Source organism: Portunus trituberculatus, chromosome 31 (genome assembly GCF_017591435.1).
Source record: "Portunus trituberculatus isolate SZX2019 chromosome 31, ASM1759143v1, whole genome shotgun sequence".
Taxonomy (NCBI): domain Eukaryota; kingdom Metazoa; phylum Arthropoda; class Malacostraca; order Decapoda; family Portunidae; genus Portunus; species Portunus trituberculatus.
The window spans coordinates 18,201,363-18,223,862 of record NC_059285.1 but is presented as its reverse complement, the minus strand read 5'-3'; the positions used below and the strand labels follow the sequence as shown (position 1 = coordinate 18,223,862).

Below are 22,500 nucleotides of genomic sequence, written 5' to 3'. Positions count from 1 at the left end.
CCTTTCCTTTCCTATTCCTTCTTCCTTCCTCTCCTTCCCGCCTCTTCCCCCTCATCCTTTCCTTTCCCCTCCCTTCTTTCCTTTTCATCTCCATCTCCTTCCCCTCTCCTCCTCCTCTTCTCTCTTTTCCTTTTCTTCTCCATCCCCTTCCCCTTCCCCTCTCCCTCTCCCTCTCCCTCTCCCTCTCCCCTCCCTCAATTCAGACCCAGTGTTTGCATGAGTATCACTTGAAGGCATGTGTAGTAAGATATGTATATTTTTCTTTTTTCCCCTCTTTTCCCTTTTTTTTTTTTTTTTTTCTCTCTTCGTTCCTTCAGGATATGGACTCTGCCGGTTAGCTCTGCAAGTGTATTTATAATTTTTAGCCTCCCTTTCGTCCTCTCTCTCTCTCTCTCTCTCTCTCTCTCTCTCTCTCTCTCTCTCTCTCTCTCTCTCTCTCTCTCTCTCTCTCTCTCTCTCTCTCTCTCTCTCTCTCTCTCTCTCTCTCTCTCTCTCATTCCAGCATTATGTATTATTTGAAAGGTTCTCGGTAGTCTACACACGTTAGTTATTTTTGCCGGCATTGTATTTGTGTAACTTTGTCATTTTTGGTTCCTGAGTTTGTAGCGGTTTGTTTTTATTGTAGTGAGTTGGTTTGGGTTGGTGTTGATTTGTTGATTTATCTTGTCCTTATTTATTTATTTTTCTTGTTTATTTAATTGTTTTTTTTTTTTGTATTTTGTTGGTCTGTATATTTTTTTATTTGAAAGTTTATTGTGTTTCTTGTATTTTTTTATTTTCTTTTTTTTTGGTCTTAACTTGTCTTTTTTTCTATTTATTTATTTATTTATTTATGTATTTATTTTATTTATTTATTTATTTATTTATGTATTTTTTTGTATTTTACTACATGCATTTATTATATTTGCTGACCTTTCTTCATAACATATTTAGTTGGTTTTGTTTTTGTTTTTTTTTCTTTCATGAGTTTATTTGTTAGTCTCTCATCTGAAGCCTTTCTTTCCAACATTGTTTTTACTCATAAATTTATTCAGTTCTGTATTCATCCTCTTGTCTTCTTGCACTGTATCTTTTAGTCTCCCTATCTTTTTATTGTAACACTATTCATGGTCTTGAATTGTGAAAGATTTGTTCATTTGATATTGTACATCCTCTTTTCAACAGTATTGTATTTGTTCTCTCTAATTTCCATGGCATAACTGTTTTCTTAACTTTGCAGCTGTTGATTTAATATTGTACCTTCTCTTGTCTTCCCAACCTATATTTCTTTTGTTCATAAATAATATCAATTAATGTTAATTTTTCTATTTATCCAACATATACATATATTATTATGTCTCTATAATATTCTGTATATTTGTATGTGTGCTTCCTTTGTTTCATTTACTTTGTCATCTTTATTTAGTAGATTCATATTGCATTCTTTTCTTTATTGATAATTGTTTCTTTCTATTGTTTGTATGTTAGATTTCTCACTGTCTCTTTTTTTCTTTCTTTTACCACATTACAGTTTTCTCAGAGTAGATTTTTAGCCACTCTTTTGCTGACTATCATTTGTATAATTCTTTGATAATTCTTTTCCATCCATTGTTTGCATATTAGATTATCTGTTTTTATTTCCTTTTATTTCTTCACTTTACTATTTTGTGAGAGTAGCTTCTTCTCTATCCTTCCTTTGTTGAGTGTCATCTGTATTCCCAGCAACAGGTGTGCTTTGTGTCAGCTTTGGCAATACTGCATGGTGATCTTGCAGGCAGGCTGACCAGAGGAGGTGTAAATATGCATGTCCCAGCTGTGTATGCGTGTCTGAGTGAGCTTGCATGTGTGAGAGAGAGAGAGAGAGAGAGAGAGAGAGAGAGAGAGAGAGAGAGTGTATATATTTATCTGTATGAGAGACTGCCTATATTTGTATTCATTTAGTTGTATCCACTTACAGCATACAATATTTTAACCAAACTCGCATTATTCTGTCACAATATACATACATCTATCCTAGTTTTAGAATTGTACACATGCCATTTGGAGCAGTAAGCACATTATTACAGTAAGGTGCTGTGCTTGTAATGTTGGCAGACCTGGCTGATTAGATATGAAGTAGTGATAATCTCACCTTCTCTCCACCACTGATACCACCAAGTTAGGCATGAGATTGTGCTTATCAGAGGCATGCAGGGCTGATGGGAGGGGCTGGTGGGTGATTGGGAGAATATGCAAGGGAGGTGATGGGAGTGGTTGGTGGGTGATGTATTGGTGATGGGGGATATGCAAGGGTGGGTGGTGTTGAGGTGATGGAAGCAGTTGGTAGTTGAGATATATATATATAAGAGAGTGGTGAGTGGTGAGGGTGCGGAAATGATGAGGGAGGAAGGGTGATGAAAGAATAAGGTTGGTAGAAGGGTAGTTGACGGAGAGAGAGTATTTGAGGTTAGAGGGAGGGTGTTTTTATTTATTAGCTCATTATTTTAGTTCTATGTATGAAAGTTTAAGGGAATAAGAGAGTGAGTGGTGTGAGAGGCCCTTGTCTTGTCAGGTATATAGAGAAATAGAAGCACACTGGCCAGGAGTGACAAAAACTTACAAAGAAAAAAAGAAAAAAAAGAAAAACTACACTAAAGATACTCTAAAAAGAGGTATATAGTATAAGAAAACAAGACTAAGATTACATTGATAATTGTATTTAAACCTCCCTCTTGAAGGAGTTGAAGTCATAAGCAGAAGGGAACACAAAAGCAGGCAGAGAGTTCCAGAGTTTGCCAGTAAGAGAAAAGCAAAGATTGTGAACAGTTGGAGGATGTGTGGGCAAAGGATAAGAGGGTGATTGATAAGGGCAGTGATGAAAGGCTAAGGTGCATTGAGGTGTGTTGTGGAGCATTGGGCAGCTATGTGTGAATGTCAGTGTGGTTACTGTATGTTAGATAATCTTGTGTATTACTGAGGTATTATCACGGCTTAAAAATTATCCTCTCCTTTTTAAAATTTTTTTTATTTATATATTTTCTGGGTTTTTGTGTGTTTTTAGTGAAATGTTTGTTAAATAAGTTTGTAATTTTATTTTAGCTTTTAGGTTCCTCGTTGACAAAACATTAGGCTTAAGGCAGCAGATGGCAGGCCACTAAGGTGTGTAATGTGCCTTATATGTGGCTGTGCCATTAGGCCTTTTGGGGTCCTGGTGTGTGTCTACGTGCTCCCCACCCCGCCTCACTGATGCCGACATGTGTACTTAACCTGCCATGGGGGGTGTGGGGGATGAGTGAGTCTGTGAGGTCAATCAGCACAGGTCACCAGTCTCATAATGGAATGATTTTTGTTTTTTGGGTCAGCCTCAGCTCCTCTGTCACTTTTTTTTTTTTTTATATATATATTTATTGTTTTTCCAGTGTTTTTGTTCTCTTCATTTTTCACGATATTTTATTCCTTTATTTTTTTGTTGTGTCTCTGATGAATGGTTATTGTTTCTTGTTTGAGTGTACATGTATGTATTTTATATGCTCTCAAACTTTCAGAGACTATTTTTTTTCATTTCCCAAATTCTTAACTGTATATTTATTTTGTTTCCTTGATTATGTGAAGGAAATTTAGCAAAACTTTATTGAGATTACTGTGAGATTACTAGACTAAAAAAATTAAAACTATTACTTTAGTCTACCATAAATAAATTTTCCTGTACAAATATACAAGATTTATACCACCATAGATAATTCTTATGATTAGGATAGGATAGATTAGGTCAGGTGAGGGTATACTGTATGTACCTTGTGAAAAGAGAAGTCATTCTAAGCCATGTTGAAATAAGTTAGGTAAAGTTAGGTTCACTAAGGAAGGAATAATGTTAAGATTAGATTAGATGAATTAGGATAAGGACATGTACCTTGGGAAGATTAATTGTGTGCAAGATTTAGATAGATCTAGTTAGATAAAATTAACTATGGAAGATGATAATGAGGTAGACTAAACAGAAAGAGTACCAAATGAAGAACAATATCACACTAAGTTGGGTGAATGAATATAAATTACTTTGATGGAAAGAAAAGAAAACGATTATTATAAGAACTCGTATAGAACCAAAGAATTTTTATCATCAACTTTGAATCTCACTTTAGAAATTTAAGAATGCATTATGGAAGTTTTTGGATATACTGCACACTTTTTGTCTGGGAGTAATCAGGAGTGGGTCTTACAAGGCTAGAAATTAATGGCAGTCTGGCACACTCACTGAATGCACAGCAAGGCAACAATTATGGCCGCACTAAAGGGTCAGATTAATGCCTATTGCCTCTCATTTTTGTTAGAGGTGCTGTTTGGACTCGAAGTTTCACCATTGCTCTGTTTTCTTTTTTGCGTCTGGACAGAGTGGCGAGGGGAAGGGGGGGACTTATGTAGGCGTGGCTGTGTGTTGCAGGGTGCTGGTGTGTATTGGCAGGCTTGGGTGTAACTGTGAGTGTGTTGTGTGTGCTGCAGAGTGCTGGTGTGTGTTCATGGGCTTGTGTGTAAGTATGAGTGTGTTTCTGTGTGTTCCAAGGAGGGAGTGTTGCTGTGAGTGGGCATGTGTTGCAGGGTGTGGGTGTGTGTTGCTAGGCTTAGGGGACATGGGTGTGTTTCTGCATTTAAGGAGGAAGTGTTGGTGTGAGTGTGGATATGTGTTGCATGGTGTGGTGTGTGTTGACAGGCTTGTGTGTAAGTATGAGTGTGTTCCTACATGTATATTCCAAGTAAGGAGTGTTGCTGTAAGTGTGGGTGTGTGGGTGGGTTTTGCAGTATTGAAAAATCTCTGCTGCTGTTTGTGTTGGGATAGAACTGGATAGAACTGGGATCTCCTTTCAGAGATGCCAGGAAGAGTGTTTCAGTGTTTCCAGGTATAGCTGTACAGGACATCCTTCTTTTTGTGCTGTGTAAAAGGAAGGATGAATGAAGTTTATAAAGTTGAGAGGAATGACACACAGACAGACTGACAGGAAGAGAGGCAGACAGCTGATAGACAGATAGACAGACAGAAAGGCTTATAGACATGCAGATAGACATGAAACAGGAAAGGAAGACTCAAAGACAGGCAGACAGGTCATGGAGGAAGGCCTAAAAAGACAGGCAGGTAGGCAGATAGACAGACAGACAAAGCTTCATAGATAGGTAGACAGACAAACAGGCAGAAAGGAAAGCCAAAGAGAGACAGGCAGGCAGAAAGATAAATAGTAGTAAATTTTATAGATTAGACAGGTAGGAAGGAATGCCAAAGAGAGACAAACAGGCAGGCAGATGACAGATAGAAAGCTCCATAGACAGGCAGGCAGAAAGGAAGGCCAAATAAAGACAGGCAGGCTAGCAGATAGACAGAAAGCTTCATAGACAGGCAGACTGGAAAGAAGGCTAAAGAGAGACAGACAGGCAGGCAATCAGATAGACAGAAAGCATCATAGACAGGCAGACAAACAGGTAAGAATGAAGGCCAAAGAGAGACAGACAGACAGACAGACAAGCAGGCAAACAGGCAGGCAGGCAGAAAGACAGACAGAAGGCCGGACACTAAAGTTTATTGCATTGAAAAGTTTGATGCAGGCTGGCGCGGTGTTTTCACAGAGGCAGGCATCGGTTGAAAGGCGCACCACCTAAAAATGACACTCAACAATTTATGGAGGGTTAAAATTTTTTTTTTTTTTTATTTATTGAGTCCAAGATTTATGAAGTGCCTCAGTTAGTTTGGCCGGCAACTTTGTCCTGTGACGACTTGGATTTATTTACTGATTTTATGTGCCTGTGTGTTTGTTTGTGTGTGTTTTGAAGTGCTTGTGTGTGTGTTGAATTGTTTTATCAGTCCCTCTTAGTGAAAATCTGTGTGAGTGTTTTAATTCTTTCATTCTTTGTGCTGTGATATATTTACTGCTTTTATGTGTCTGTATGTTTGTTTGTGTGTGTTTTGAAGTGTGTATTTGTGGTGAATTGTTTTATCTGTCCCTCTTCATGTGGTCTGTCTGAGGAATGATATGATACAAAATCTGTGTGAGTGTTTTAATTCTTTCATTCATTGTGCTGTATGTCTGGTGTATTATGCCGCATTGTGATTTACTCATGTCCTATAATGTCCTCTGTGTGTGTATTTCCCTGTCACGTGTCAATACGAGTGTCATCTAAGTATGTATCTGTGTTATGCTGAGGTGTCTGTGTATGTGTGTGTGTGACCAGTATTCTGAAACACTTTGCTCTCTCACCATGACTACTTTCAAAGGCCACAGAGATGAATAACTGGATTCTCAATATTGTTTCTCCAGTTAAGAATATATAAATCTAGTTGATTTGCCACTACAACTTTAAAAACATGCTAAGAAATGCACATAACTTCACATAGAGCCTTTTAAAAACAGTGGAGGTGTAAAGCAAAGTGTTTCAGAGTATGTTTGTGTTAGAGGGAGTGTGTATGTATGTGTGTGTGTGCGTGTGCGTGTGCGTGTGTGTGTGTGTGTGTGTTTCCTCAGCTGTGTGTCCTGTGTCTCTCATGTCAGTAATTGTTGGTATTTCTGTGTCTCAACAGTTGAAGGTTTGATGGTCAGCGTTCGGGAGAGAAAGTTTCGCAGTAATAAGGTAATTTTTTGGTCTTACTCCGCCTTTTCTTCCCTTCCTCAGGTGTGTTATGCCTCCCCTCCCCCCCCACCATGTGTTGCTGTGCCCTCACTCACACACTCACCCACCCGTGACACCCACACCTCACTCACGGAGCTTCTATGCACCCCCACCACCTCCTGCCCTCCCCATCTCCCCCATGTTCCCCCTCTCCATCCCTTCCTTCATCTCCAGTTTCATCCGTATTGTTTCCTCACTCCCTTACTCTCTCCCTTACCCCTTTCCTGTTATCCTGTTCCTTCCCTCTCCCTTGCTCCCTTGCCCATCAACTGTACTTCCCTCCTTTTCCTCCTCCTCCTCCTCTGTGCTATAAATGGAAGTCATATCAAATAATAGAATAACATGCTGCACTTATTCATATCCCTTGCTTTTTCTAAGATTGAAGGAAAATGCAAGGGAAGTTAAGTGTAGTAGGTTAATCTTAAGACTTTCTGAAACTGTACTGTTACTGACACCTTTCCTTCCTCTCAGCATCATGCCAGCACTGTGTCCCTGTGTGTGTGTGTGTGTGTGTGTGTGTGTGTGTGTGTGTGTGTGTGTGTGTGTGTGTGTGTGTGTGTGTGTTACCTCTTACCTCTCCCTCAGCCACTGTCCATGTCTTTATTCCAGACTTCCATTACTTTTCCTCCTTTCTCTCTCCTTTATATAGAATGAATGTTCCTCCACTCCTTGTCACTCCATCTTGTGAGTGTTTCTCTGTTCCCCATCCTTTTCTTTCCCTCCAGCCTCTCTCCTTTATAGAGCTAATGATCCACTCTCAGCTCCTCCGCCTCCCATCTGTTCACCTTCCCCACAGTCTGTCTTTCCCTCTTTCCTTCCTTCCTCTTTCCTTAATAGAGGTAATCATTTCCCTCTCCCTGACCCATATTTCCTGACCTTTCTAGCCCTCCATTCTTTCATCTGTTTTCCCCCCTTAGTTTCCCTTTATTGAGGTGATGGATGCCCCCTCCTCTCCCCCGTAACTACCCTCCCCCTAAAGTACAGGTGGATTTAACCCCTCCCCCACCCCCTTTTGCCCCACACTTACCTGCTGTGGGCCTCCCAGGTGTTCTTGGCTTGTTGCGCTGTGTTCACCTTGCTCGTTCCCTCACACTCACCTGAAGCTTGTGTGTGCAGGCTTCATTTCCTCACAGATTGAGACGTTTTCTGTTGTCCCCTCCTCGGTTGCACCTTTTATGTGGTTGTGGTTTACACTATTTGGTATGAAACACTTATTTTTTTCCTTGCTTCATTTGCACATATTTTTTTTGTGGTTATGGGGTTACCCTTTTTTTATATGGAACACAGTGTTGTTTTCCTGGCTTTGGTTGCACACTATTTTGTGGTTGTGGTTTCTTTGTGTAAGGAACTGACAGATGGCTTCATGGTGCGGCTGTGTTCGTAGAAGCAAGTGTCACTATGGACCTATTTATTTTTTCCTTGCACTGCTGAAGAATAGAATGGAACAGGTAAAGGCATATTAATGTAGGTGTCTTTTGTAGCAGCGTTAGAACCAATGATACATTCCAATCTCTACCTTCTCTGCGTCTTCCAGCTAACTTCTCACCAAGAAAACTAGAGAACTTTTATTAAACAAACTCCTTACTTAGAACTAAAGATTTGATGGTGGAATTTAAAAAGTGACTGCAATGATGCTGCTACAAAATTAACCCATATTCTAGGAAGACAAAACAATGGATTGGTTAAGTAAAATATCCTATAGTGTAGTGGATATCTGTGTGTGTGTGTGTGTGTGTGTGTGTGAGTGAGAGAGAGAGAGAGAGGATAACACCAAGGTCTTGATGTATTTCTGTGTGTTGTTTCATACAATAACTCACTCTCAGGCAGATGGTATGGTTTGGTTCATGGCAAGTAGCTGACTGAAAGGGTGTAGCTTGTGTGAGGTGTTAAATCAGTGTTTGTGTTATAAGTACCTCACTTTTCCAGACTTGCAGAAGATGGTGGGCAGGGTAACATACTATTAATATGTTTGTGATGTGTTATATCATTGTGTCTGTCTCACTTCCTAACACCTCAGTTCTGCCACAGACTCAGAGAAAATGGTGTGGTAAGGAGACTCGTCAGTTTAGGTGCACAGTAGCTAGTGTTGTGAATAGACATGATGTTAGTAAGGTTGTGTGGCTGGTGTGCAGACACTGGCATCCTGTGGCATGCCCCTCGCTTCCACCTCAGTACAGAGGCTTAACCTGTGCAAGAACTGTCACTCTTGCACTTCTTTAATACACTTGGCACTTAGAAATGTTTGATAATCAATAAGTGTTCTATCCACTTGGCACTTGGAAAATGTTTAGTAATGAATTGTAGTGGTCTTGTAAGTGTGGAGAGAGTGTTCAGTGAAGCAAACATAACATGTCTGAGTGCCAAGAGTAGGTGTGGTGATGGATAGAGAACCTGACCGACTCACCTCTGTCCTTGCCTTCTCTAGTGTAGTGGTGCAGTGGTGAGCCTCCTCTGTAGTGGTGAGCCTTGGCATGCAGGATAAGGTTGTGGTGCCTCACCCCTGTAGCTTGTAGTGTTATGAGTGGTGTGAGTGGTGTAGTGTTATTAAGTGTGTGTGAGGTTGTAGTGATCCTGTAATGTATGTTATTAAGTGGTTACTTGTTAACTATCGACAATATTTGAGGTTGGATTCATGTTTTAACTTAAATGATTATAACTTTTCAGACATCACTGTGATTTGACCAGTTAACTGCAGTATTTCACATCTGTATTATTATTATATATTTTTTTTACTGTGACATCATTTCATGTGTTATCAAATTTTATACTTTGCTCCTGACTTCCTCTGGTAATTTTGTCCATCCTGTTTAGTTTTTATGATATTCAATTATTCCCTGGTGCTACTAACCTCCTCTCCCCAGGTGTAACACAAGCAGGTGTGCAGCGGAGGCCAGGTGGTGATGTACTCGTAAAGCTCACACTAACACACACTTGCTCAAACACACACACACACACACACACACACACACACACACACACACACACACACACACACACACACACACACACACAGTGAATTACTTCCTTCCTGTTCCATCATACTCATTGCACATAGACATTGCTCAAAGGAACACTTTTTTTTTTTTTTTTTTTTTTTTTTTCTTCCATTTTATTTACATCTGTATTTTTTATTGTCTTCATATCTTAATTAACTTTTATCAGGTTTTGGTGGAAGTCACTTGAAGTTTTGAAGGGAGTTAGCTTGGTATTAGTGATGGTTTAACACTAACTCTGCATCATTAATGAGAGCACTAACCACAACTGACTGACCAAACTGTGGCCTTTGCAAAGTAGTCATTGTGAAGGGAACAAAACATCTAACCCACTAACTGCAATATACAGCAATTCCCATCCCTAAGAAGCAGTCTGTGAAACCTTTATGACAACCTAAAGAAAGAATTGGATAAAAAAAAGAATAGATTTTGCCATTTGTAGCCATTGTAATGTTTGGAGGTGATGGAATGAGGAGCAATGAGTGAGAGTGGTCAGTGATGAATGAGGTGTACCAAGAGACAAGCAGCAGTGAATGGATCAAGAATGTGAGTTTTAGCCATGCCATGATGAGTCAAAACAAAAGATTGATTCACTGATGTGCCGTTGCTCCTTTGATTAATCTTTCACGTTCAATTTGTCATAGACCAATAAGACAGTAAGGTCCACTAATTAATTTCAGTTCAGTTTATATTCAGTCTAAGGTAAATATTTACGTTGATGCTGGTGGAAATTGACTTGCTATACTTTCAGGGAAAATTTGTGTGGCATAACAGTCATGTTTACAAACTCAACACAGAAACTAATACATGTGTGTTTGTTGAGCAGTGGTTTGTGTGGCTTACCCAGTTACAGTGATGAGAGAGAGAGAGAGAGAGAGAGAGAGAGAGAGAGAGAGAGAGAAACTAAGTGCGTTAGTTACATATATACAGTATCTAAAGAATACTCCTTTACACAACCCAAACAACAATAATAACCAATGACAAAATAATCCATTAGAATGCCACACATTAATCCATCATAAGTCGGTGACATCCTGTACTCATACCTGTAAATAAAGCAGGTTATTCTTAGAGAGGCTTTTCTGGTGCTGTGCTGACCCTTACCTGTAATAGACACTGCTGAACAATGCTGGTGAGTTTAGCTTCCTGTTTGTCTGGAGTGAGTTGAAAGCAGGGAACATCTATAACTGTAACCCAATAGGGCAGATAGAGAGGCAGGACAGTATGAGCTTTACGTTAATTGTTCATGCCGAAATTATATACAGGCAATCCCCGCTTAACGAAGGGGTTACATTCCTAGAAAACACTTTGTTAAGCGAAACTTCATTAAGCGAACTGATTACAACAAGTTTAACCCCTGATTTGAACTTCCATTGAGAGTAAGCAAAGCGAGAGTGCATCATAATACAGTAAAAGGTTTAATGAAAGTAAAAATTATGAAGTTAAACATTTAGGTGCTTTAATTTAAGTCATTATAATGTACACTAATGTACGTAACTTTATAATGTTGATGATCTTAACTTTATGAAGGGAGGGAGAGTGAAACGGGAAATATACTAACCGGCAACCTGTGGAATGTAAACAAAGGGCGCATCATTGTACTGCATACAAAACTTATGTACCACATTTCCACAAGGCTTTCCATTTTATCCATTGTAGAGTCACGAGTTCAGGTGGTTCTTTTAGCTTACAAGAAAGATGCGGTCTCACCAGCCTTCTTAATAGAGTCTGCTGACTTGAAAATAGTAGACAGTAGATGGAGTCAAGATGGTGGCAAGCAATGTTATTAGTTTTCTGGCCTCTCTCTTGTCTGTGAATAATACCCAGCTTCACTTCGAGAGTAAGACACTTCCTGGTCTTCTTAGGAACGTTAGGCCACATTGCAGGGCGTTTTGGTGGTAAGTTGAACTAGGGAAGATGAGCTGCTGGTGACGCTGTTATGTTTTGACTGGGGAGTGAGTGGTGCGTGATCTTGATCTTGATCTTGATGCTACAGGTGACGCAGAATTTCTTCTGAGTTAGGCCTTTGTATCGGCAGTGCCTGTGTTGTCCACGAGAGGCTTGATCTTGATTTTTATTCTACAGGTGTCTCAGGATTTCTCCTGAGGCAGGCCTTAGTACCAGCAGCTCCTGGTGTATTCAAAAGCCTGTCAGCTTGTATGATACGGTGGGGCTTTCAAATTTGGAAAAAAATTACCTGTATAAAACTTCGTTAAAGCGAGTTTGGTGTTCGTTAAATGAGCAGATGATAGTAAAACGAAACCTTCGTTGTAGCAAAATTTCATTGTGTGAACCTTCGTTAAACGGGGGTTGCCTGTACTGTAATGATTTGAGATATAAAGGGCTTAAAAATTTTCTTGGGATTTAGTGATATGGTCCCAGTGTTTAGTCTTCATGTGCTTCTCTTCAGACCTCAACACTCTACACTCAAAGATTTACTCACAACAATGCCATCAATATACATTCAGTATGTTCTTGTTGTTAGTGATGAGTCAATTGGGACCTTTAAAAGAAAATTAGATCAGCTTATGGATGGGGATGTTAGATGGAATTAGGCAGCTTTTCTCATACAGGGAATGCCATGTGTAGGCCTGACAGCCTCTTGCAGATTCCCTCTTCTCTTATGATTTTATGTTCACTAACTCTACAACTAGACACACATAAGTCCTGTACACTCAATCATTTAGTTGCTGACACTCCAACACACCATTACTGTACTGGTTCTAATAGCACATACAGCACCAACATTCTAGGCCACACTCAACAAACACACCATTATCACACCATTTCTTGTCGCACATACAGATAACACCACTCTCATGAAACACTATTATTTCTATTTTACTGGTTTTGGTAGCACATACAACTAAGACCACTCACAAAACACACTTCTTATGACTATTTTGCTGTTTTTTTTTTTAGCACATACTAACAGCTTACACTACACTCACAAAACACATATTTATTTATTTATTTTTTACTGGTTTAGACTGCACTCAAGAAACCATCATTAACTCGCCATTTCTAATAACACATACACATGCACACACACAAACTTACATTCCCAACACCATTACCAACACCACATAACAACCTAAACCACTCAGCAAGACTCTGCCACTAATTGCAGTAACGGATTTATCTACCAACCAACTAACCCTCGACTGGACTGCCCCTGCAACCACTGCCACTCCCCCATAATGTTGTCTGTCCTAAGCCCCACTAACCCCACTTGGTCTCTCCCTCCACCCTCTCCAGAATCTTAGACAAGGAGCGGATAGCAAAGAACAAGTCTAATGTGTAAGTTTATGAGCCACTCAGAGTGAAGTTTGTGCATCTTATAGTCTGTGTAGAGTTGTGATAGAGTTGCTGCCATGGATGTCATTCTTTGGGTGTTGGAGGAAGGGTGGTATGCAGTGCTCCTTCCTTCCTTCTCTGGTATTTGGAGGGCTGGTGTTGCATATGGTAGTGTGGATTGGTGTTTGATTCTGTACAACATTTTTTTATTGGTTTATTTTTTCTTTGTTTTTGTTTTTTTATTGATATGTGTATGTTATTAGTTGATTTATTATTTTTTTCTCTACCTTTTTATATGAAGTTTTAGTGGTAATTCTTTGCTAGAAATTAGGTGTTTTTAATCTCCAGTTTTTAATGCACTGGAATGTTTTATGATATTTTTTCTCTTCTGGCTGTCACTGGAGAAAATACTCTGTTCTTTATGCTTGCCTCTCTTGTATACAAAATTCTGGCTGATTTGTATTTATGTTTTATTTCTTCATTTATTTATTTATTTGTTTATTTATTATTTTTTCTTATACTCTGGAATGCCATACTGTATTTTTACACCTCATTAGAAATACATAGGCAGTTGTTACAGTAATTCTTCTCTTATCGGTGGAAATAATTATTAAATGACTGGTATGGCTTTCTGTTCTTTTATTTATTTATTTATTTATTTAGTCTGTAACTTTTGCTGTGATTTAGAAGATATTTGAGGATGATGTAGTTTTTATGCCTGCTTGTTTTTTCATGCAGGAAATTAATTGTGAGTTGCTCATATTTATTTAATGGGTTATCAATATATACATATATTTTTCTTAAATGTGCTACTCATTTCACTGGAGACTTGGATGCATTTTTGAAGAGGCCTGAATAATTAGTTATCTTCCTATTTTTGATGTGCTCTTGTGTTTTAATTGCTTAGTTCATAACCAATAATAATAATAATAGTAATAGTAATGATAATAATAATAATAGTAATAGATAATGGCAGTGATAATAATAGATTGCTGCACGTTGGTATAAAAATTTCCATCCTGTTTCCTGTAATGCACATTTTGGTCTGTTAGTTTCTTGATGATGATAACAATAACAAGTGATGATACAGATTACTGGAAGTTGAAATAGTTTTCCTTCTTGTATCCTGCATGCATCCATTACTGTGCACCATTTATTTATCTATCTTTATTTTTGTTTTTATGATGGAGAAAAGGTGATGCAGTGTTGGTGATACAGTATATAGCCTCAGCATGGACCTATGCATCTTGTAGTTCTTTTATTGTGCATTAGTTTATATTATTACTATGTATCTCCTAACACACTTCCCTGTTGCACTAATACCACAGGTTGCCACACTGGTGGTGATAATGATGAAGAAAACACAGTACATTTATATAGAGTAATAGAGAAATATAAAGCTTCAATAGTAATAACAACAAAATTAACTATAACAAATAAAAGTCACAAATCTCTCATTGTTAAGTGTTCTGGTATGAATTTTAAATGCTTTTTACTAACAAAAATCACAACTAATGATACACAATGATGTAAACTTCAGATGCTCTTCACTAACTACATAATCACAACCGATAATACCAATGCTAACAACTAACTGAAAGAAGATACATCACACACATTCTCTACTCCATTTAAACCACCACAAACAACAATACACCACCACCACCACCACCACCACCACCACCACCACCACCACCACCACCACCACCACTACCATCTTCACCACCACCACCACTAACCACTACCATTCACCATTCACCACCAAAACAACCAACTGACTAACACTTCCATTGCAGGGGCCAGCCGGAGGTGACCACCACCACCACCACCTACAGTGTGGACTACGGCCCCCACACCACCAACGGGCTCCCACACCCCCACGGCTCCCCTGACAACACCTCCTCACGCCAGTCCCTCTCCTCGGCGGGGAGAGCACCCAGCTGGTCTCTCGCAAGCAGACCCAACACACCACTCAACAGGTAATGAGGGAGGGAGAAGAGATTGTGATGGGAGGAGACATGAGTAGGAGGGAGAGAAAAAATGGTTGTGAGAGGCAGAAGAAACTATGAGGAAGGGAAAAAAGATTGAGGGAGGAATAGAGGTTGTGAGGGGAAACAGAGTTTGAGTGGTATGGAGGGAAGGGAGTTGTGAGGGGGGAAAATGATTGGGGGAGTAATGGAGGTAAGGGAGGGGAAAGAGGTAGTGAGTGAGGAAGGTAGAAGAGGTTAAGAGAGAGAGAAAGAGACAGGGGGGGGGGAAGATTGAGGGAGAGAATAGAGGTTGTGAGAGAAGAAAAAAGAGGCTGTAAGGAAGGGAAAAAGAGATAGTGAGTGAGGGAGGAAGAGGAGGTTGAGAGAGAGAGAGAGAGAGAGAGAGAGAGAGAGAGAGAGAGAGAGAGAGAATATTAACTCAAAAGCCTTGTCTGGGAAAGAGGATAAGATTAAACTTAAATTGCAACAAAGAACAGTTATTATTATTTACAACTTTGAACATTTGTAAACTCACTTTTTTTCCTTGGAGATTATGATTGACATATACAATTGTCCAAGGCTGTGTTATATTTTTAAAATGTAGAAAAAAAAAAAGTCATCATCACTAGTCAGGTATCATGTCACACCAACCTCCACTGTGCCTTATATCTTCCTGAATCTTGTTGAATACTCTGGTCTGCTGAAAAATCACCAAACATCAGTCTTTATAGGGTAGTTATTGGCTTATCAGAGGACTAAGACAGAGGGAAAATACTCAGGAAGGAAAATTGTCAGTAGATTCAGGAACTTCAAGTGATTATGGGAAAAAAATGCAAAGGAAGAGAAACTGTCCATAAATTCAAGGACTTAATCAAGAAGAAAAAGAAATAATAAAAACACGGAAAAAAAAAAATTGTTGGTAGATTTAAGGATTTAATCAACAAAAACTCAAAACACAGAGGAGAGAAACTCAATAGATCCAAAACCTTCAACAAATCAAGAAAAAACTAAATTAATCACACTCAAAACTCAAAACACCCAGGAAGAAGCAACAATACATTACTTCTGATCCTAAAACACACTAATCCACCACCCTAACATTAAACTATCCTATTTATTCTTATACTAAACACACCAATCCACCATCCTAACACTAATCCATCCTACTTTTGATCCTAAACACACCAATCCACCACCCTAACATTAAAACATCCTGCTTCTGATTCTAAACACACCAATCCACCATCCTAACATTAACCCCTTCAGTACCATGGTGCATTTCCATATTCATTCTGTTTACTATTTGCTGATTTTATGCAACTTCAGTAACTCATGTAGGGGATTAAAATAGTGAAGACTGTGGCTATTAATCTTCTGATCTCCATAGACCCTTTCTAATGTCAATAAAATGGTCTAATCGTACACAAATCTCAAGGTAAAAATGTATCCTAGTATTGAAGGGGTTAATCCATCCTACTTCTGATTCTAAACATACCAATCCATCACCCTAACACTGATTCATCCTGCCTCTGATCCTAAGCACACCTCTCTGTCACACCCACACGAACATACTTTTCCTTACTGTGGCAGATCACCACCACCACCAAAGTCATTCGTGAGGTGCACCACATAGGGCCTGACGGGGAGGTGCTCGACTCCCAGCAGTTGGGCGAGTACCCGTATGCACAAGCCCCCGTCCCGTCCGGCTATGCCATGGATTCCTACAGGCCTCACTCCCCCTCTAGTGAAGCTGGTAAGAGGCTTTGTTCATCTACTTGTGTTATTGTTGTTGGGTTTATCTGTGCAGTTGTATTTCTTGATTGTTGTGTTTGTCATGTGGTTGTATTTCCTGATTGTATTTACCTGGTTGTATTTACTTTATTGTATTTATCCTTCACTTTTATTTGTGTTTCTGGTGAAGTTTCATGAAGTCTTGTTTTTTCATATATTTACATTGTGTTGTTGGTTTTGTGGTGTGGATAAAAAAGGTATCAGTGTATTGTATATGAGAAGCATTGTGGTAATACAGATTTTTTCTTTTTTATGTAAGAAGTTAGAGTAACAATTTGAGGGGAAGAGGAAAGAAAGTTTTGTGTGAGATGAGCTACATGTGTACTGCGTTAGCCTTCTTGAAGTGAGTGGTACCCTGATTATTGGAGTTAGGAGAGAAGTTTTATGATGTTTGCAATTAATGGGTGATTCAGATTCCTGGACAGCCATCTCAAGGAATACCAAATGTCAAACAATAGCAACAATAAACTGAATTTCTACTGTGTGCATTAGATTCTGTATGATACAGTACATTTATTTCACCATAGATAATATTTCTTTTTTTCACTTTGTGGCAAGATTGTATGTAGAGTTAACCACATTTGTATGGTTTGCTTGTGATATTCAGTATGAGTAGTTAAGTTTTTTTGTTGGAGAAAATGAATGCAGTTAACTAAGATTTGTTTTTTTCTCCTCCTCCTTCCCCCCTTTTCCCCTATCCCACCCCAGGATCCCGGAGTCGCTACGAAGGCTACCCCCCCACCTCCACTGCAGGGTATGACTATGACCCCTACTCCCGGGGGCCGCGGGGGGACTACCCCTACGACCAAGTGGGTTACCCGCCCCCCCAGACCCAGGCGAGCTACAGTGGGCACTTTCGAGGCGATGGAGCAGGTAACTACGTGGATCCTGGCTACTTACAGCGACCCCCCACCCCACCTTCGCCTAGTGAACGCTCCGAGTCCCCCCCTCCACACCGCACCATGCACAGAGGTACGCACCCCCTTGCCGCCCTTGCCTGTCCTCCCCTCACCCCCACACCATGCCTCCCTGCCTCTACACTCCACTCTGCACCTCTCACTCACTCACTCACTCACTCACTCACTCTCACTCACTCGTTCCTTTCATGTCTTGTTAATGTTCTCTGTTTGGCTCTGTCTGTCTGGAGGTCTTGCACTTAGTCTGGAAACAGCGTGAGGATGTTCGTTTGTTGGTCTCTTGCTGCTTTTGTTTTCTTTTTGTTGAGTTTTTGTTAGTGTTGGGTAAGGGTTTTTTTTTTTTTTTTTTTTTCCTTTTTTTTTGTGAGTTGGGTTTTGTTTAGTATCAAGTTAGGTTTGTCTTTTTTCTTATCCCCTTTTTTTTCTCTTTTTCTTATTTTTTAATTGTTAGTTGACTCTTGTTTATTGTTTGGTTAGGTTAGATTTGGTTTGGTTTGTCTGGTTTGGTTTGTCTAGTCGTGTCTTTGGTCATCATGTGATGGTTTGGTTGTTTTTTCTCCTCTATGGTGATTCTGCTGTGGTTCACTTTGAAGATTTTTTTTTATGGTTGGTGCAATCCTTTGTAGAGTTGTTGTTGTTGTTGTTGGGTAAGCTGGTATTATGGAGTAGGAGACAAAGATGTAATTGTATTTTCATTTTTTAATTTTTTTTTTTAAGATATTCCTTCTCATGCTATAACTTCTTTTCAATAGTGTGTTTAGAATAAGATGCAAATGAGGATGAAATGTGGTTGCTATTGTTCTTCTTTAAATTTTTTTCTGCTTCTTTGTTCAATTGTAAATAAAGTAAAGGACTTACCCCGTCTTACATCCACTGACCATTACCATACAACTTAAAGTGATAAGTCTTGCAGTAATAAGCATTGTTGCTAAATGTGTGTTGAAAGACCAGGACTTTATGGGAATGAGTGTGGTGGATTGAGTCTGTCAATGCAATATGCACTCCTTCACAACCCTGACTTCTGATTGATGATAAGCCACATTTGTGAGAGAAAAAAGTGTTGCATTGAATTCTGGGAAGTGTAGTGATTATTTCATTGATTGTCAGCCTAATCCTTTGCCTCCCTCTTGGTACACCTTTCCTTAGTGAATAATTGCTCTTAAGACATCTTCATTTATTCTTCAGCCACATTCAACCTTGAAACTGGGTAGAAATTTCAAAATCTATACTTTTCCGATAACCTTCTTTGAGTAAGTGCCTAAAAAGATTTGATAATTGGCAATAATTGGTGGTAATAATTGTGTCATATCTCGCCATTCTTTTTACTGTCTTAATTTCTAGTTGTTAGTTTGGTGTCCTGCAAACATTGGCTTGTCTTCTTCTAATGATGATGATGATGATGGTTAGCAAACACTTTTTACTAAACACCTTGTCAACTCACTATTGTCTTAGTCTCATGCAGCACAGTGACTTGTTTCAAAGAGGGAGAAGAGAGAGAGAGAGAGAGACTTTTATACCATGGGATGAAATCAAGAAGACTACAACATTAACAAGCTTTGCCACACAACTCTCACCTTTCACTCTCTATAAGCTGTGTGTACATAAAGGGACCACTGGTTGTTGTCTGAGGTGAAGCTGCTGCCATCACTTCACACTGTCCTGCTACTGCCTATACCTTCCGCTTATCATCCGGGAGCAACATCTCTGAATGACCTGGCATGCGTTGTGACTTGAGCAAATGGGGAATGGGGAGTAGGGCTTCTGTGTGGGGATATGTCACTATTTTTCAATCAGTAAAGATAGATGTGCCTACTTTTTTGTATTCTTGTAATGTTTGTAGGTGTTGCGTTAGTTAATCTTTGGGGTGGGGAAGTGTAGTGGTGTGTATATACTATTTGTTGGTGTAGCAGTGATGGTGTTGTTATTGTAGCTGTGAAAGTGTGTTTGTATTTTAAAGTTTCAGTGTTAGGGATTTTGATAACTTCTTGTATTGCAGTAATGGCTGTGGGGTGTTTGGTTTACTATGGGTGTAGGAAGTTGTGGTGGTGTGTGTATGTAGTATATTTTTTGGTGTAGTACTGGTGATGCTGGTGATGTTGCTAGGGTTAGTTGTTAGTTCTCAGGTTTTATTCTTATGTTGCTGTCTGGTGTGATGTTGGTGATGTTAGTGGTGATGCTGTGTGTATGACTTGATGTAGGGTTAGTGGTGATACCATTGGTGATGACCTTTGTGTGATGTGATGCAGGGTTAATGGTGATGTGTGTGTGGAGTGAAGCAGGGTTAATGGTGACATCAATGGTGATACTGTGAGTGTGGTATTATGTAGGGTTAGTGGTGGTGTTAGTGGTGTTAGTGAATGTGTATGGTGTGATGTAGAATTAGTGGTGATGCCATGTGTGTGACATGAAGCAGGCTTAGTGGTGACAATAGCAGGGTTAGTGGTGATGTTAGTGGCAATGTTTTTTGTGTGATGCAGAGTTAATGGTGACGTTAGTGGTGATCCTCTTTGTGTGGCGTGATGCAGGATCAGTGGTGACATTAATAGTGATGCACTAATATGGAATCGTAGTGACTAGAGGTTCCAATGACACCAAAAATCCATCTTAGTATCAAACAATTTTTAAGTCATAACATTTAAGGCACTGTTCTTTATACCTTTGTCTTAGGGTTCAGTATTTACCAAGGGCACTTCTAATGACTAAAAATATATCCCTTCTTTAGGTCATTTCCCACTGTTTCCTTGACACTGTAAAGAGAAACATGATAGAATAAATCCCTTTAGTGTGGTGTAGATGTCACAGTATTAGTGGTGCTGATGTTTGGAGAGTCAGGGATACTAGTGTGGTGTGGCATTGGGGTGGTGATAGTAATGATAATGGTAATGATAGATAGTACTGGTGGTGATGGTGTCCTAGGGTTCGAGGATGTGGTTATGTGTGGTTTGGTTGTGGGTAATAGTGATGCTGTGGTGGTGTGGTGTTTTGGTGGTGTGGTTTAGTTGTTTAGTACTATTGGTGTATTCTCTGACATGGTATACTGGTGTAGATGTAAAGTGGTGATGGTGTTCTGGGGTTCAAGAATGTGGTTATGTGTAGTGTGGGTGTTGGTAATAGTATTGCTGTGATGCTGTGGTGGTTTGGTTGCCATATACTAGTGGTGTATTCTCACATATTGTATACTGGTGTAAATCTGATCACCCTAGAGATTGTTGGATGCAGACTTGGCTTAAGGCAGCTCATCTTCACTCCCCATGGCACTGTATGGCTTAGTGAGGGAGTCAGTGTGAGGGGTGCCAGTGTTTGTCTCCATGCACCCTGTGTGTCTGTCTGCCTCTGTTACCAAGGTGTGCCCACATACTGCAACCAATCACCCTCACTATTGCTGTTGTGAATTGTGGTTGCAGATGTCTTGCAAATGTCTTGCCCTAGGTGTATTTCTCTGATTTATGGGGAATCTTTCATATGTTCTTCATCTTCTAATGGATCGTATTATTGTATTGTGGTAAATCTGAAAAGTTCTACATGCTTTGTTATTGTTTTCCACATGAGTATCACCTCAGTCCTGCAAGATGTGCTTCAGATTTCTCGTCAGTCTTCTGTTCCTAGAGTGGTGTTGGCAGTATGTGGGTGCTTTGTCTCATCACCACCACCAGCACCATCACTAGCATTTGTACTACCTTCTGTAGTAAGAGTCACTATTGTGTATTATGTTTTGTAAAAAGAATCATTAGCACATACACAGACATGCACACTTAAAAAATCAAGGCTGTATTTGCTTGGCAGCAGTGCCTGGAAGGAATTGGAAACACAAGTGGCACTAGCCACTGTGCTCTGAGTGTAAGGCTTATTGTTTATTTGTGTGCGTGGAATGAGAACTGAAAACACCTCATCTTTATCTCTGCCAGTGCAGTTTGATGAATCTCAGTCTTGCATGATGTGAGAGAACACTGCACTATATTCACTTACGTTTGGTGCAGTGATGGTGGTTGTGTTGGTGAGGGTGATGGTGGTGTCCTTGCGCTGTGGAACGCGATGTGTGGTGTGCGGCACCTCCCGGCACCAAGCACTTGTGTTGTTGTGTTACACGTGGCACTCACTCCTGGTACAGTACTGTGGGATGCAGGGATCAGAGAAGGCAGTGCTAACTTAACAGGTTTCCATTCTTGGTGTACAACCCCCAGGCTTTCTTACTGCCTTCTCACTGACACTCTGAGGCCTCACCCTTGCTCCAGCCAGCCCTGAGGTGAGTCTGTCCTTCTTACTGCCTCTCAGCCTGTGCTACACTTCCTCTGCCTCCTTTGTGGCTCACGTGAGTACCTCTAACTTTTTATGCTCTAACGTTACTACAGTTTTGTCTTCACATGCGCCGTAAGAACCAGTGTTGCTACAGACATTGGAAAGTAATATGCAGTATGTACAGAATTACCATGTTTATGTTTCACAGTGCTACTATAGGAATAAGAAAGTTTTGTGTTACATGTATAAAATTATTAGTTTATATTAATCCTTAACTATATAACTAGTAATTTCAGCACTTAACAGGAACTATGTAGTACTTAATATAGTCAGTATGTTCTCATAACTAATACTTTTATGTTTTCTTTACTGTGACTAATTTTTTATGTCTCTCTCTATGATGCATTGCTTATTTATTAATATCCTGTTGAATTATTTAACCATGTCGATGAAATGTGTCGTGTGCTACTAAGGTCACACACAATGTTGTGATCAGGTGCCAGCAGAGTCATGTGGAGGAGGCGTGTGTGAGTCAGTGAACCGTCAGACCATACTGCGACTTGCTCCATCGCTGTTGTCACAATGAAAACAAGTGCTCTGTTTGCGAGGGGGGGAAACCTGTGTGTGTGTGTGTGTGTGTGTGTGTGTGTGTGTGTGTGTGTGTGTGTGTGTGTGTGTTTCACTGTT

General features: G+C 39.7%; 1 protein-coding gene across 1 annotated transcript in view; it reads left to right on the top strand.

Moving 5' to 3' along the window:
• Positions 1–22,500, top strand: part of LOC123511288 (armadillo repeat protein deleted in velo-cardio-facial syndrome-like) — a 101,852-nt gene that overhangs the window by 31,076 nt on the left and 48,276 nt on the right. The window contains 5 exon segments of the mRNA XM_045267045.1: positions 12,861–12,902; positions 14,696–14,826; positions 14,829–14,878; positions 16,460–16,622; positions 17,369–17,632. Coding sequence (XP_045122980.1) covers positions 12,861–12,902; positions 14,696–14,826; positions 14,829–14,878; positions 16,460–16,622; positions 17,369–17,632 — 650 coding nt within the window.